General features: G+C 37.1%; 1 protein-coding gene across 1 annotated transcript in view; it reads left to right on the top strand.

The window, feature by feature from the left end:
- Nucleotides 1–9,164: 9,164 nt before the first annotated feature.
- LOC105518303 (chromosome unknown open reading frame, human C10orf131) overlaps nucleotides 9,165–16,990 on the top strand; it is a 36,475-nt gene continuing 28,649 nt past the window's right edge. The window contains exons 1-4 of the mRNA XM_011951244.1: nucleotides 9,165–9,225; nucleotides 11,479–11,555; nucleotides 11,936–12,001; nucleotides 14,354–14,449. Coding sequence (XP_011806634.1) covers nucleotides 9,165–9,225; nucleotides 11,479–11,555; nucleotides 11,936–12,001; nucleotides 14,354–14,449 — 300 coding nt within the window. The remainder of the gene's footprint in view (nucleotides 9,226–11,478; nucleotides 11,556–11,935; nucleotides 12,002–14,353; nucleotides 14,450–16,990) is intronic.

The raw sequence follows: 16,990 nt of genomic DNA, 5'->3' as shown, positions 1-16,990 counted from the left end.
GCTCACTGCAAGCTCCACCTCCCGGGTTCACGCCATTCTCCTGTCTCAGCCTCCCGAGTAGCTGGGACTACAGGCGCCTGCCACCATGCCCAGCTAATTTTTTGTATTTTTTAGTAGAGATGGGGTTTCACCGTGTTAGGCAGGATCGTCTTGATCTCCTGACCTCGTGATCCGCCCGTCTCGGCCTCCTAAAGTGCTGGGATTACAGGCTTGAGCCACCGCGCCTGTTCTAGATCCTTTTTTTCTTACTGTAAAGTTTTATACTTTTCGGGGAAAGGGAGTTCATACATATTTTAATTGAAATAATTCCTTAGTATTTTGAAGTTTTTTTTTGGTACCATTTTTGTGGAAGTGATTTTTTTTCTAGTATATTAGCATGTAGGGAAGATACTGACTTTTGCAAATATTCTCTTGTATTCTGCCAATTCCAATTTTCTAATTATGTCTAAACTTTGTTTATTTAGTCTTTTGGGTTTTTCATATATAAAAACCTATCATCTACAAACAATGATAATTTTATCTTCCTCTTCTAAGAGTTACACCTCTTACTTACTTCTTTTGCATATCTCTTATTGCATTAACCAGGATTTCTATTAAATACTAAAGGTGACCAAATACAAATATGAAATAGTACAAGTGATAGTATATTTGTTTTGTTTCTCTTTACATTTAAAAATTTTTAAAGCATACTTTTAACCTCAAGTATCACAATAGTCAGTTTTCTTATATGTGATTCTCAGTAATATTTCTTATTTATTTAGAAAGTTGAAATAAAAGGACCATCATGAAAAATATTTCAAAGAAAATATTTTTTAAAAGTAAAGTATTAATGGAGTTTATAATATTTTGATTATTCCAAGTAACCCTATTGTAAATGGGGGATAATCCTGATAAATGTGATACATTTGTTTTTATATACCAATCATAAATTCATATGTTAAAAAAGAAACAATAGGAGAGTTTAGGGATGAATTGTATTCTTATTTGGTCTGTGAGTTATTTAATAAGATGAATTATTTATATATGTATTTGTTTAATCTCTTACTTCAATATCTGTTTGTATGTTCTCTCACCTCGCCAGCAAGCCATTCCCTGCTTTGCTCAAAAAGATGTTTGTCAGTGGGTTAAACCTATATAGGACCAATATTTACATGTCTCTTAGAGTAACTGCAATTAAGATTCATATTTTATTCCTACCTTCTAGATGGAAATGATAAGTTATGAAAATTATACAGGATTCTGGGAATGCTGGGCAAGATATTTGGGAACTAATTAGGGAGGCCTCTATCAATCACTTGCCGGAGTCGTTCCCTCATACCTTAAGGGTTGCTCTCCCCTGGTCAAGAGTAGAATTAGGTATTTTTAATTGTCTTGAGGTAGTTACTGAAGGTTGAATAAGATATAAGGGAACGTCGCAGTCTGTGTTAACCTCATTCAGTAGTTTTTAATAGTGGCACAGGCACAACTGGTAGATTTTGAAGTTCTTTCAGAAAGTTTGTAGATTGGGCTCTTTTTATGATGTTTTTACTGAGGTCATGTCAATAGCCTGCTTTGGTTTTTGACACAAATTCATGTTTTTACTGTGATTGGAAAGCTTGAGCTTTCCAACTGCACATTAGTTTGGTTAGTATGTACAGTTCTTATTTCAGGAGTCTTTGCTATTCTATTTTTTAGCATTAAAATTAAAAAGAAATTCATACATCATATCATTCTAAAAAGGGTTTAACATTGCTAGAATAGTTTACCTGTAGAATATTGGGGTTTATAAAAACTGGAAAAGAAATGCTTATTTAAACATACTGAATTTTTGTTGATGATACAACATTCAACTAGAATTACCAGGAGTCTGTGAGAAATATGGTTTTGACGCTTAGGAGAGTGAAGGCTGGAGACACAGATTCGGGAACCCATGGGAATACATGCACCCTCCAAAGCTTTGGAACGTACCCTACATTTAGGATATAAAGAGGTGTGGCCATTGAAGGATACAGAGAATAAGTGGCTACAGAGGTAGAAGGGTAGAGGGCAAGGATATATAAAGTTTTCAAAAAATAAGGGTGCTGAACATTGTCACACGCTACAGGGTAATAAATCAAGTAATAGCTAACACTAGTATAGCATTGAATTTTCAAAGTATTTTTGCATATATCTGATTTAACTTGACCCTCTTAAAAGATACATGAAGTAGGCAATACATGAACACCAAGAACTAACTCTTGGATTTTCTCATTAAAAGGCCATTTTTTAATATTCCAGAGAGCAATTCCTTTTTGAAAATTTTTAATTTTTATGGATACATAGTAGGTGTGTATATATATATATATATATATATATATATATATGGGGTACATGAGATATTTTTATACATGTGTAATAATCACATCAGGGTAAGTGGGTTATCCATTGCCTCAAGCATTTATCATTTCTTTGTGTTATAAATATTCCAATTGTACTCTTTCAGTTATTCTAAAATGTACTATAAATTATTGTTGACCATAGCCACCCTTTCGTGCTGTAAAATACTAGATCGTATTCATTGCATTGTACCTATTAACCTTCCCCATTCCCTGCTCCCTACCCAATACTCTTCCCAGTCTCTGGAAACCATCATTATACTCTCTATTTCCATGAGTTCAATTGTTTTAATTTTCAGTTCTCACAAATGAGTGAGAACATGCAAAGTTTTTCTTTCTGTGCCTGACTTATTTCACATAACATAATGACCTCCAGTTCCATCCAAGTTATTGCAAGTGACAGGATCTCATTTTTTTTTATGGCAGAATAGTACTCCATTGCATATATATATCACATTTTCTTTATCCATTTATCTGTTGGTGGACACTTAGGTTGCTTCCAAATGTTGGCTCTTGTGAACAGTGCTGCAACAAACATGGGAGTGCAGATATGTCTTCAATATACTGCTTTTCTTTCTTTTGCATATATACCCAGTGGTGGAATTGCTGGATCATATGCTAGTTATATCTTCAGTTTTTTGAGGAACCCCATACTGTTCTCCATAGTGGCTGTACTAATTCACATTCCCACAAACAGAGTGTTAGGGTTGCCCTTTCTCAATGCTTTTGCCAGCATTCATTATTGCCTGTCTTTTGGTTAAAAGCCATTTTAAGTGAGTGAGATGATGTCTCATTGTAGTTTTGGTTTGCATTTCTCTAATGGTCAATGATGTTGAGCATCTTTTCATATACCTATTTGTCATTTGTATGTCTTCTTTTGAGAAATATCTATGTAGATCTTTTGCCCATTTTAAAATCAGGTTATTAACTATTTTCCTATTGAGTTGTTTGAGCTCCTTATATATTTTGGTTATTAATCCATTATCAAATGCATAGTTTGCATATATTTTCTCCCATTCTGAGGGCTGCTTCTTTGTTGATTGTTTCCTTTACTTTGCAGAAGCTTTTTAACTTGATGTGATCCCATTTGTCCATTTTTTTACTTTGATTGCCTGTGCTTTTGGGGTATTACTTAAGAAATCTTTGCCCAGACCAATGTCCTGGAAAGTTTCCCCAATTTTTCTTTTAGTAGTTTCATACTTTCAGATCTTAGATTTAAGTCTTTAATTCATTTTGATTTGATTTTTGTATATGGTGAGAGAGAGGGGTCTAGTTTCATTCTTCTGCATATGGATATCCAGATTTCCCAGCCCCATTTATTGAAGAGACTGTCTTTTCCCAATGTGTTTTTTTGGCACCTTGTTGAAAATGATTTCACTGTAGATGCGTAGATTTATTTTTGGTTTCTTTATTCTGTTCCATTGATATGTGTGTGTGTGTGTGTGTGTGTGTGTGTATGTGTGTTTTAATGTCAGTGCCATGCCGTTTTGTTTAGTATAGCTCTGTAGCACAATTTGAAGTCAGTGGTATGGTTTGGCTTTTAGTATAGCTTTGTAGTACAATTCGAAGGCAGTGATATGGTTTGGCTGTGTCCCCATCCAAAATCTCATCTTGAATTATAATCCCCATAATCCCCATGTGTCAATGGGGGGACCACGTGGAGGTAATTGGATCATGGGAGTGGTTTCCCCCATGCTGTTCTTGTTATAGTGAGTGAGTGAGCCTCACAAGATCTGATGGTTTTATAGGTGCTTGGCATTTCCCCTGCTTGCACTCACTCTGTGCTGCTGCCCTGTGAAGAAGGTGCCTACTTCTCCTTTGCCTTCTGCCATGATTGGAAGTTTTCTGAGGCCTCCCCAGCAATGCAGAACTGTGAGTCAATTAAACTTCTTTCCTTTATGAATTACCCGGTCTCAGGTATTTCTTCATAACAGCATGAGAATGGACTACAGTCAGGTAATGTGATTTCTCGAGTCTTGTGTTTTCCTGCTCAGGATAGCTCTGGCTATTCTGAGTCTCTTTAGGTTTCCCACAAATTTTAGGATTGCTTTTTCTATTTTTGTGAAGAATGTTCTTGGTATTTTGATAGGGACTGGATTGAATATGTAGATTGTTTTGAATAGAATGGACATTTTAACAGTATTGATTCTTCGAATCCATGAACATGAAATATCTTTCCATTTTTTGTGTATCCTCTTCAATTTCTTGCATTTTATAGTTCTCATTGTGGACATTTCTTACTTCTTTGATTAAGTTAATTCCTAGGTATTTAATTTGATTTGTAACTATTGTAAGTGGGATTATTTTCTAGATTCCTTTTTCAGATTGTTCACTGTTGGCATACAGAAATCCTAATGAATTTTGTATATCAATTTTCTATCCTGCAACTTAGCTGAATTTGTTCATCATTTCTAATAGTTTTTTCGTGTGAAATCTTTATGTTTTTCTAAATACATAATTATATAATCTCCAAACAAGGATAACTTGAGTTCTTTCTTTCCAATTTGGATGCCCTTTATTTCTCTCGTCTGATTGCTCTAGCTAGGACTTTTAGTACATGTTGAACAACAGCGGTGAAAGTAGGCTGCTTGTTTTGTTCCAGATCTTAGAGGACAGGCTTTCAGTTTTTCCCTGTTTGGTATAACACTAGCTGTGGGTCTGTCACATATGGCTTTTAGTGTGTTGGGGTATGTTTCTTATATACCCAGTTGTTGAAGATTTTTTTCATGAAGTGATGTTGAATTTTATCAAATGCTTTTTCAGCATAAATTGAAATAATCATATGATTTTTGTCTCTTATTCTGTTGATATGATGTATCATATTGTTTCAGTTGTGTATGTTTAACCACGCTTGCATCCCTGTGATGAATCCCATTTGGTCATAATGAATGATCTCTTTAATATGATGTTGAATTCGGCTTGCTAGGATTTTGTTGAGGATTTTTGCATCAATGTTCATCAGATACATTGGCCTGTAGTTTTCTTTTTTTGATGTCACTTTGTCTGGTTTTAGTATCAGGGTAATACTTGTAGAATGCGTTTGGAAGTATTCCCTTGTCCTCTAATTTTTGGAACAGTTTGAGTAGGATTAATATTAGTTCTTTAAATATTTGCCAAAATTTAGCAGTGAAGCCATCAGGTCCCAGGCTTTTCTTTGCTTGGAGACTTTTTATTATGGCTTTGATCTTGTTACTTCTTATTGGTCTATTCAAGTTTTGGATTTCTTCATGGTTCAATCTTGGTAGGTTGTATGTGTCTAGGAGTTTATTCATTTCTTCTGGGTTTTTAAATTTACTGGCATATAATTTCTCATAGTGGCCTCTAATGAATCCTTTGAATTTCTGTAGTATCAGTTGTAATGTCTCCTTTTTCATCTCTAATTTTATTTATTTGGATTTTCTCTCTCTTTATCTTAGTGAGTCTGGCTAATGGTTTGTCAATTTTGTTTAACTTTTCAAAAAAACAACTTTTTATTTTATTGGTATTTTCTATTTTTTTATTTTAATGTGATTTATTTCCTGCTCTTGTTTTTTCTATTTCTTCTATGAATTTTGGGTTTGATTTGCTCTTGCTTTTCTAGTTCTTTAAGATGCATCTTTAGGTTGTTTATTTGAATTTTTTTTCTTTTTAAAAATTTTTTGACATAGACACTTATTGCTGTAAACTTTCCTCTTAGTACTGCTTTTGCTGTATCCCATAGGTTTTGATATGTTATGTTTCAATTTTCATTTGTTTCAAGGAATTTTCTTAATTTCTTCATTGAGCCACTGGTCATTCAGAGGCATATTGTTTGTATAGTTTCCAAAGTTCCTCTTGTTATTGACTTTTGATTTTATTCCATTGTAGTCAGAGAAGATACTTGATATGATTTCAAAGGTTTTGAATTTTTAAAGATCTATTTTGTAGCCTAACATATGGTCTATTCTTGAGAATGATCTATGTGGTGAAGAGAAGAATGTGTATTCTTCAGCCGTTGGATGAAACGTTCTGTAAATATCTATTAGGTCCATTTGGTCTTTAGTTTAGATAAGGTCTAATATCTTTTGGTTGATCTTCTGTCTGGATGATCTGTTCAGTGTTGAAAGTGGGATGTTGAAATCTCCAAAAATTGCTGTATTGGTTGTCTATCTTTCTGTTTAGCTCTAATAATATTTGTTTTATATATCTGAGTGCTTCAGTGTTGGGAGCATATATATTTACAATTGTTACATCTTGATGAATTGATCCCTTTTATATCATGACCTTCTTTGTTTTTGTCTTGAAATTTATTTTATCTGATATAATTATAGCTATTCCTGATCTTTTTTGGTTTCCATTTGCATGGAATATCTTTTATCATGCTTTTCAGTGTTTATGTGTTTTTACAGGTGAAATGTGTTTTTTCACCTGTTTTACAGGTGAAATGTAGGTCTCACCCAAGGCCTATTGGTGAGAGTCCTGAGAGTCTTGATGTTTATTCAAGCCCCAAGGACTATTTAGTGAGAAAATGATGAATCCTGCCAGGACTAGGTCTTCCCCTTCAGTGAAGCAGCTCCCTCTGGCCTAGGGTGGGTTTAGAAATGCCATTGAAGGGTGAGGGCCTGGGGTCAGAGGTTTTAGGAATTTGTTTGGTGCTTTATTTTGCTGGGGCTGAACTGGTACCCAGGTTGCAAGACTAAGTCCTCTCTGCTTTTCCCCTTTCTTTCCTCAAGCAGAAGGGCTATCTGCTCATGGGCACCACTGCCCCAGGCCAGTGGTGACTATACCCTGACTACCAATGATGTTTATTCAAGGCCCAAGGGGTTTTTAGTCAGCAGTTTGTGAGTCCTACCAAGCCTGGTTCTCTCCCATCAGAGCTGCAGGTTCCTTTCTGGCCCAGGATGGGTCTAGAAATGCCCTCCAAGAGCTAAGGTCTAGAATCAGGGACTTTAGGAGTCTGCTTGGTACACTTCGTTTGACTGTGGCTGAGCTGGATACCCAAGTGTATTATTAGTCCATTCTCACACTGCTATAACAATACTATCCTTTAAAATGTAATTTATAAAGGAAAGAGGTTTAATTGACTCACGGTTCTGCATGCTTGGGAAGGCCTCAGGAAACTTAGAATCATGGTGGAAGGTGAAGGGGAAGCAAAGACCTTCATATGGTGGCAGGAGAGAGAAATGCAAGCAGGGGAAATACCAGATGCTTGCAAAACCATCAGATCTTGTAAAAACTCATTCACTATTATGAGAACAGCGTGGGGGAAACCATCCCCATGATCCAATCACCTCCCACTAGGTCTCTCCCTCGGCACCTGGGGATTAGAGTTCAAGATGAGATTTGGGTGGGGACACAAAGCCTAACCATATCACCAAGTTGCAAGACAAAGTCATGTTTACTCTTCCTCCTCCTTTTCTCAAGCAGAAGGTGTCTCTCACTGTGGCCGCCACAGGTGGAAATGTGCTGGGTCGCACCTGAAGCTAGCACAATACTGGGTCTTGCCCAAGGTCGTGGTGACTACTGACTGGCTACCTCTGATGTTTATTCAAGGCCCAAGGGTTCTTTAGTCAGCAGGTGGTGAATTCTGCCAGGATTGCAACCTTTCCTTCAGGGCAGTGGGTTCTCTTCTGGCCCAGTGTCGGTTTAAAAATGTTATCTGGGAGACAGTGCCAGGAGTGGGGGCTTTAGGACTCTGCTTGGTGCTTTATTTTACTGTGGCTGAGCTGGTATCCAAGTTGCAAGATGAAGTACTCTTTGCTCTTCCCTCTTATCCTGGAGCTGTGAGCTGTACTGCCTGAAATTGGGGGAGGGGTGATGCAAGCACTCCCTTGGCCACCCCAGCTGGTGTCTCACCGGATCTTGTGCACCCTGAGTCCACTGGCTGTGAGCCCTGCACAGTACCAGGACTTGCCCGGGAATTGTGGTCCTTGTGGACTAGACTGCCTTTCAAATTGATTAGGACCCCAGAGTGCTTTAGCCAATGGTGGTGGGCCTAGCTGGAAGTCAGGTTCTGACTGCTGGGATGGACAATTCCCCTCTGGCTAGGGCTTGTCTAAATGCTCTGTGGGTGCTGGCCAAATTCTGCCCTGTGTTGCTTTCCGCTGTGTTAGGGGAGCAGGGAGTTCCAATGCAAAGTCCCCCAATCACTTTGCTGTCCTTCCCCACAAGTGCATAGATTCTCTCTTCCTGCCACACTGCCTGACGATGAGAGAGACGTGGTATAGGCAATTCAAGATCATCTTTCCTACTATCTTCAGTGCCTCTTTCCTTGATATGATGTTAAAACCAGGCACTATGATTGCTCACCTGATTTTTGGTTCTTATGAAGGTGCTTCTTATGTGGATAGTTGTTCAATTTGATGTTCCTGCAGTGCAGATGATTGCTGGAGGATTCTATTCAGCCATCTTGCTTTACTTCCTAAGAGAGAGTAATTTCACCGTATATAAAGAGCTCATACAAATTGATAAAAAGGTGAAATTTAAGAAAACAAGGAAAATATGTGAACTGGCATTTTAAAGGAGACGATGTTCAAAGGGGCTGATGAATATTTGAAAAGATATGAGAATACATAATGATAATGAGAACACATAGACACAGGGCGGGGCGCATCACATGCCTGTTGGAGGGTTGGGGGCTGGGGGAGGGATAGCACTGGGAGAAATACCTAATGTAAATGACGAGTTAATGGGTGCAGCAAACCAACATGGCACATGTATACCTATGTAACAAGCCTGCGTGTTGTGCACATGTACCCTAGAACTTAAAGTATAATAATAATAATAATAATAATAAAAGATGTTCAATGACAAAACAAGATGCAAGTTTAAGCCTCCCTGCTTTTTTTGCAGATGTCAGAAGAGATGGATAATGTTACAGCTGAAGAAATTACAGACAAGCATCTCCAAAAAGGTTATCAATAAGTATACCATAACTCTGATACTCTTCCTTTTTATTTTTAAAAGATGTAAATGATTAATCCTGTGCCAGGGTTTCAGCTGGGAACACAAATTTCCTAAGGAATCAGTTTAAAGAGAAATTAAACTTCCTAAATAGAACAAGATGGGCATAAGGAAATGCATGGAAAAGTCAATGGATGTAATAAAGCTGAATTTCATTTTCTGTTTGTCACTGCAAACATGGAGATTCCACTGGCGGTGAGACTGTTTTAGACCACAAAGATACATAGGTGCAGAACCTGCTTCAGCAAACTTCAAATCTCAGGGAGAAAAATACATAAATAATGGTTGAGCTCTGGTTCATTCACCAAGCAAATATTTACTGAGCATGTATTATATGCCATCTGCCATTCTAAGTTATGGGAATAGAGTATAAACAAAACCAACTAGTCATTTTTAAATTTTACCAAGGAATATTGTGGTTAAACCTGGAGATTCTCATGACCTATAGTTAGTTATTTAGCTTTATGCTTACCCTTTATTTCTACAAACTTCTATGTAACCTTTAAGCACTCAAAGACAGGGAATAGAAAAAGTAAAAAGCAAGGCAAAGTGATCAGTAGATTCTTAATTTTTTACTGTACCTAGGGGATTGCATGATCTTGCATGATCTCTTTTATTCCATCCAGTGAATGAGCAGAAAATAACACATGGCTTGGAGTACACACAAGGGCTTAAGACTTTTTTTTTTTATTTTTTATTTTTTTAAGAAACAGAGTCTTGCTCTGCTGCCTAAGGCTGGAGTGCAGTAGTGCAGTCATAGCTCACTGCGGCCTCAGACTTCTGGGCTCAAGTGATGGTCCCACCTCAGCCTCTCAAGTAGCTGGGACTACAGGCATGTATGTTAATTTTTTTTTGAGACAGAGTTTTGCTCTTGTTGCTCAGACTGGAGTGCAATGGCGCGATCTTGGCTCACCGCAACCTCCGCCTCCCAGGTTCAAGTGATTCTCCTGCCTCAGCCTCCCGAGTAGCTGGGACTACAGGCACCCACCACCACGCCCAGCTAATTTTTGTATTTTTAGTAGAGATAGAGTTTCTCCATGTTGGTCAGGCTGGTCTGAAACTCCTGACCTCAGGTGATCTGCCCGCCTTGGCCTCCCAAAGTGCTGGGATTACAGGCGTGAGCCACTGTGCCTGGCCCCCAAATTTGTTTTTTTGTAGAGACAGGGTCTTGCTATGTTGCCCAAGCTGGTCTCAAATTCCTGGCCTCAAGCAATCCTCCTGCCTCAGCCTCCCAAAGTGCTGAGATTGCAGGCATAAGCCTTCTTTATACCCTATAAAACTTTCCTTTTCTCTAATAGCTGGAAAAAGTAGGGGTGAGAATTTTGTAATGATTTTACAAAACTAACATAATTAAAATGGGTATCCAGAGACTTATCGTTCTTCTTTTTTTAGATTCCTCTCTTTTCAGTTTAATAAAATTGAAGTAACCAGGCTTTGATATTTGTGTATTAGGATACTTCACAGAGATGTCTCACAGATTTTTAAAATATGAGCTTTGTTTTTGTTTTGTTTTGTTTTGTTTTTGGCCAAAGATGGGCTCTGACCAGTAGCTGAGGAAGCAACAAAAGAAGGTGACAGAGACTTAATATGTACCCACAATAATTAAAAATTAAAAAAAGAGGGCTGAGTGCTGTGGCTCATGCCTGTAATCCTAGCACCTTGGGAGGCTGAGGTGGATGGATCACCTGAGGTCAGGAGTTTAAGACCAGACTGGCCAACATGGTGAAACCCCATCTCTACTAAAAATATAAAAAAGAAAGTTAGCCGGGTGCGGTGGCACACGCCTGTAATCCCAGCTACTCGGGAGGCTGAGACAGGAGAATCGCTTGAACCCAGGAGTGGGAGGTTGCAGCGAGCCAAGATGGTGCCATGGCACTCTGGCCTGGGTGACAAGAACAAAACTCTGTCTCCATAAAAAAAAAAAGGTTTAAAAAAGAAGATGACAGAGGATAGAAAAGTTGTCACAGAGAAAAACAAAAATCGGTGCTGAATGGGTGAAGGTATTTATTCCAGATGGAAAAGGGGAAAGGACATCTATTGGTCTTAGATTCTAAGCTCTCGTAAGACAATAACCTAGTTTTCATAATGGTCATGAGGCTTAGAAAAGCATGCAATTAAAGAATTTAATAAATACTTTTGCCGCTATTGTTGTTTAATTATAATAAAGTGTCATAAACTCTTTATTATGTTGGTTTCCTTATAGATTTAGATGCAGAAGAAAATCAAAATGTAGTAAAGACAATGAGAGGCAAAGTGAGAGAAAAGCTAAAAATTTCTAAGGTAATGCTTTTTAAAATTTCCTGTTTTCAAATTTACTATTTAAATGAGACATTTAGCACAGTAAAATTTTCTTTGTCAAAAGAGAGCTGAAATTCAGTGTTAATATAGCTCCTTAATTCCTAAAGACTTCCTATATATATATTTTCCTTTTGTCTCATAACATCCTTATAATGTCAAACCTAAAGCCAAGAAGAGCTAGGTGATTTGGTCATAGTAATTATAAATGATATTTCAGTATGTTTGCTGGTATTTCATATACACATACCATAGTTTTTAAAAGAAAAGCATTGCAAAGTATTGAAATTTATAAATTTTGGATAAAAGACTTATGAGCACCATTATGTCTATTTCTGAAAAGATTTATTTCTGTTGTGTTTCAGATTAATAAAGGTGAAAAATCTTCAATGGAGCAGCTCATTGAGAGCAAAATATATCGAAGGTCCAAGGTGAATAACTTTTCTCTGTTTTTACTTTTTAAAATAGCTTTATGGAAATATAGTTTACATAGCAAAACTTCACCCATTTGAAGTGTGTATGACAATGATTTCTAGTAAATTTACAGAATTGTTTAATCAATACCACAGTTTAATTTTTATCACCCAAAAAAGATTCCTCTTTATCAGTGATTGCCCATTTGCAATCACGCTCTATTCTTACTTGGCATTACTTTTTATCCTAAAAAAACTATAATAAAATATAATTAAAAGATAAACTTAAGAACATTAAAATTTTAAAGAGTTTATTTGAACAGACAACAATTCATGAATTGAGGAGTGCCAGTCTGCAGATGGTGAGGGCTCCACCGAAGGGGCATGCAGGGAAAACTTTTAAACGGTGCATGCGGAAGTAAGGCAAAGAAAACATTGATTGACTAGAATGGAGCAGTAGCCTTAAAGTTCCTAGTTAGAGATTAGTTGGCAGTTTCTGATTGGTAAAACTAAAGTTTCATTTTCCTTGGATAGGGCCATTCACACTGAGTTGGGTTTTGGTTTGCTTACATAGGAACTCAGGGCCCTAGAGCTGCTTCCGTCTAATGGCCTCCCAATTAATTATGTTCACAATGTTATAGGTGATATCCAACTTACAGATTTTTAATGTGTAATCAATATTTGAAAAGTCAATGTGTAATCACATATTTGGAACTTGAAATGACAAAACAACTCATATTTTTAGAGAGTTATATTATTTAGAGTACAAGCTAAGTAGCTGTAACAAAAAGAGTCAAAGTAAAATGTTTTCATTAAGATAGAAGTTTCCTTTTTCTCTAATATAACAAATCAGTAATCGGGGCTGATAGGAAAGTTTTGCCATCTCCAGTATGTGGTTTCCATCTGTGAGTCCAATGGCAAAGCTCTAGTTTCCCATTTCCATTTGCAAAAGGGAAGGGGGAAAGAAAGAACCAAAGGATTTTAGGTTGATCTTTTAGGGGACAAGACCAGCAAACTGCACATATCATTTCCACCAAATGAATGTGGGAGAAGTGTCTAGGTTCCACTATTAGAGATGGGAGAAAAGACTGTAAAGAGCAACTAATAGTTTCTGCCACAAGCACCTATATAACTGCACATTTTAAAATGCAAGGGTTTTTTTTTTTTTAATTTTTCTTTGGCTCCTCCATAGAGCCCTTCTTAGGTGCTTAATAAAAATTATTTTAATTAAATGTAAAGGTAAAAGCAGACTAAAAAGTGATGTTTATGTGCATGTTATTCACTTAACACGTGAATTAAAACATGCCTAAATTGGATTTAATTTCACTACGAATAGTAAAAACTATAAAGACTTACAAAGTTTGTCAAGGTCAATCCATTGAGTATCAGGAAAAGGGGTTAAAAGGAAGAGAAATTGACTTCTAAGAAACACAATCCCAGTTATCACACAGGGATATCTGCTCAGGAAGCAGATTTTAGCAAGCGATTTTGAGATGTGCAGAGATGATGGGGGGTAAAAGTATATACTGACAGTTCATATAAGCAGCACTGTTACAAGGTGAATAACTTTTAAGTTCATGTGATGGCTACATTGTAGATAAAAACAATATAAAGATAAGCTTTTATCTTATAATTTTATACTTTATAAAATTATATCTTATATAAAATTATATCTTATAATTTTATATTTTACATATTTTAAATTATTTGATTCCTAGAAACTATGAGTTTTACTTTTTATTATAGAATTGATTGCTTTCCCAAGCCTTCCTTAAAACAGTTCATTTTAGTATATGTGTGTGAGAAAGAAGTGATGTGATTTATCAATTCAAAGAGTCAGACTTTACAAGAGTGAAAAATGAGAGCTTCTTTATCAGTGGGTTTACAACTAAGAATGTGCCACTTTTCAGACTTTTAATTGCTTCTAACTCCATGAAAGATTGTGGACTGAGGTGGCAGTCTGAGTGTGTGTGTGTGTGTGTGCGCGCACACACACACACACGCGCACACCTTAACAGGACAGCACCAAAAACAAGGAGAAAAAAGAAAGTTCCACTGGAGCCAGCATTTTGGTCAAACTCTTTCCTCCCAGACTAGAGTGAGGAGATAGTTTGGGAAGATGAAGAAGATTTTGGCTCTATATTCTGGCTTTTCTTGCAGTTACCAGAACATTAGAAACAGAACAAAAATTAAAAATAAAAAATAAAAAATTCATGAACCAAACCGACTCAAAGCTAAATATACCTTGATATTATCTGCCCTGTTCACTAGCAAGATAACAATTATGTTTACCATATTACAGAAAAGTATTTGCTTTACTTATAAGCAGAAAAAGCATTTATTTCAATACTAAATACTGGTTTATCATAGTTGTCTCCACAGACTCAAGTCTCATTGGATGAAAGTCTTTCATTTTTCATTCTGAGTGGTGAAGAAGGTTCAGCTTTGGGCAAGTCTTCAGAGCAGGTTGGATTTATTCTCTTCCCTCCCACCATCTCACTCTCAGGAAAAAATGATTCTTTATTAAAAGCTCAGAATGAAATACTTGGATGGGAGATGAAGTTTTATTATCATGCCTCTTCTTTTTGAATTGAGCTGTTCATAATAATAAAACCTAGCATTTATTGAGTGCGCTCTGAATGCTCAGTGATTACTAAGTTTTTAACGCGGATTGTAGCATTCAATCCTCATCTTAACTCTGAGGCAGGCATTATGCTTATCTTTACAGGTGACGAAAATCAGGCAAAGAGGGTTAAGCCTTGATAGAGCTGGAAAGTCTAAGCTATCAGCTCAAAAGCTAATCCAATCCCAAGGCCTCTTCTAGTCAGTCTCTCTCAGTCCCCCTCAAACTGTGTAGTCTCCCATTTCTCTGGGGTTGCCCTTTCCTCCAGTCCTACTTAGCCTCACTGGTCTTTCCCATCTCCTCTTGACTTGTCTGCCTATCTGCCATTGTTCCTGGACACTTTCTTCTATCCCTCTGTACCTTCCAGTCTCCCCACAGTCTTCTTGAGCCCCCTGCTACCCAGTACCTCCTATTCCCAGTAGTTCTACATAATGTCTTTTGCCACCTCTTGGGTCCTCCAGATCCCTCAGGTCCCCCTGTCAAGTCCCTCTGGGACCCCCATTTGCCTTTCTGCTTCCACCTCCCAGTCCCTTCCAGTCACCTTTCTTTGCATTCTGCTCCACTTCTTTCATTCTAATTTTGTTATTGTTGTTTTTCGCACAATTAAAAAAAAACTCCTTTAAAATTTTAAACAAGTAAAACATACACAGTATAAAAATGTAATGCAGAAAGCCACAAGGAAGAAAATAAAAATCACCTGAAATCCCACTAACCTAAGATAGTCACTATTATCATTTTTTTCCTACTTTTCTCTATGCTTAGCCCTGTACATGGACACACACAGTTTTTATTACTATTATACTTTAAGTTCTGGGATACTTGTGCTGAGCGTGTGGGTCTGTTACATTGGTATACACATGACATGGTGGTTTGCTTGCACCCATAAACCCATCGTCTACATTAGGTATTCTTCTAATGCTATCCCTCCCCTAATCCCCCACCCCCTGACAGGCCCCGGTGTGTGATATTCCCCTCCCTGTGTCCATGTGTTCTCATTGTTCAGCTCCCACTTATGAGTGAGAACATGCGATGTTTGGTTTTCTGTTCCTGTGTTAGTTTCCTGAGAATGATGGTTTCCAGCTTCATCCAGGTCCCTGCAAAGGACACGAACTCCTCCTTTTTTATGTCTCCATAGTATTCCATGGTGTATATGTTCCACATTTTTTTTTATTCAGTCTATCATTGATGGGTATTTGGGTTGTCCAAGTCTTTGCTATTGTAAACAGTGCTGCAGTAAGATAAACGTGTGCATGTGTCTTTATAGTAGAATGATTTGTAATCTTTTGGGTATATACCCAGTAATGAGATTGCTTGGTCAATAATGGTATTTCTGGTTCTAGAACCTTGGGGAATTGCCACACTGTCTTCTACAATGGTGGAAGACACTCCCACCAACAGTGTAAAAGCGTTCCTATTTCTCCCTATCCTCTCCAGCATCTGTTGTTTCCTGACTTTTTAATGATCACCATTCTAACTGGTGTGGTGAGATGGTATCTCATTGTGGGTTTAATTTGCATTTCTCTAATGACCAGTGATGGTGAGCTTTTTTTTCATATGTTTGTTGGCTGCATAATGTCTTCTTTTGAGAAGTGTCTGTTCATATCCTTCGCCCACTTTTTGATGGGGTTGTTTTTGTCTTGTAAATTTGTTTAAGTTATTTGTAGATTCTGAATATCAACCCTTTGTCAGATGGATAGATTGCAAAAATTTTCTCCCATTATGTAGGTTGCCTGTTCACTCTGGTGATAGTTTCTTTTGCTGTGCAGAAGCTCTTTAGTTTAATTAGATCCCATTTGTCAATTTTGGTTTTTGTTGCCATTGCTTTTGGTGTTTTAGTTATAAATCCTTTGCCCATGCCTATGTCCTGAATATTATTGCCTAGGTTTTCTTGTAGGGTTTTTATGGTTTTAGATCTTACATTTAAGTCTTTAATCCATCTTGAGTTAATTTTTGTATAAGGTGTAAGGAAGGGGTCCAGTTTCAGTTTTCTGCATATGGCTAACCAGTTTTCCTAACACCATATATTAAATAGGGAATCCTTACCCCATTGCTTATTTTTGTCAGGTTTATCAAAGATCAGATGGTTGTAGATGTGTAGCATTATTTCTGAGGCCTCTGTTCTGTTCCATTGGTCTACATATCTATTTTCATACCAGTACTATGCTGTTTGGTTACTGTAGCCTTGTAGTATAGTTTGAAGTCAGGTAACGTGATGTCTCCAACTTTGATCTTTTTGCTTAGTATTGTCTTGGCTATACAGGCCCTTTTTTGGTTGCATATGAAATTTAAAGTATTTTTTTCTAATTCTGTGAAGAAAGTCAGTGGTAGCTTGATGGGGATAGCATTGAATCTATAAATTACCTTGGGCAGTATGGCCATTTTCA

The sequence above is a fragment of the Colobus angolensis genome, unplaced genomic scaffold (genome assembly GCF_000951035.1).
Source record: "Colobus angolensis palliatus isolate OR3802 unplaced genomic scaffold, Cang.pa_1.0 Scaffold316, whole genome shotgun sequence".
Lineage (NCBI taxonomy): Eukaryota > Metazoa > Chordata > Mammalia > Primates > Cercopithecidae > Colobus > Colobus angolensis.
This window is presented reverse-complemented; position numbering and strand designations above follow the sequence as displayed.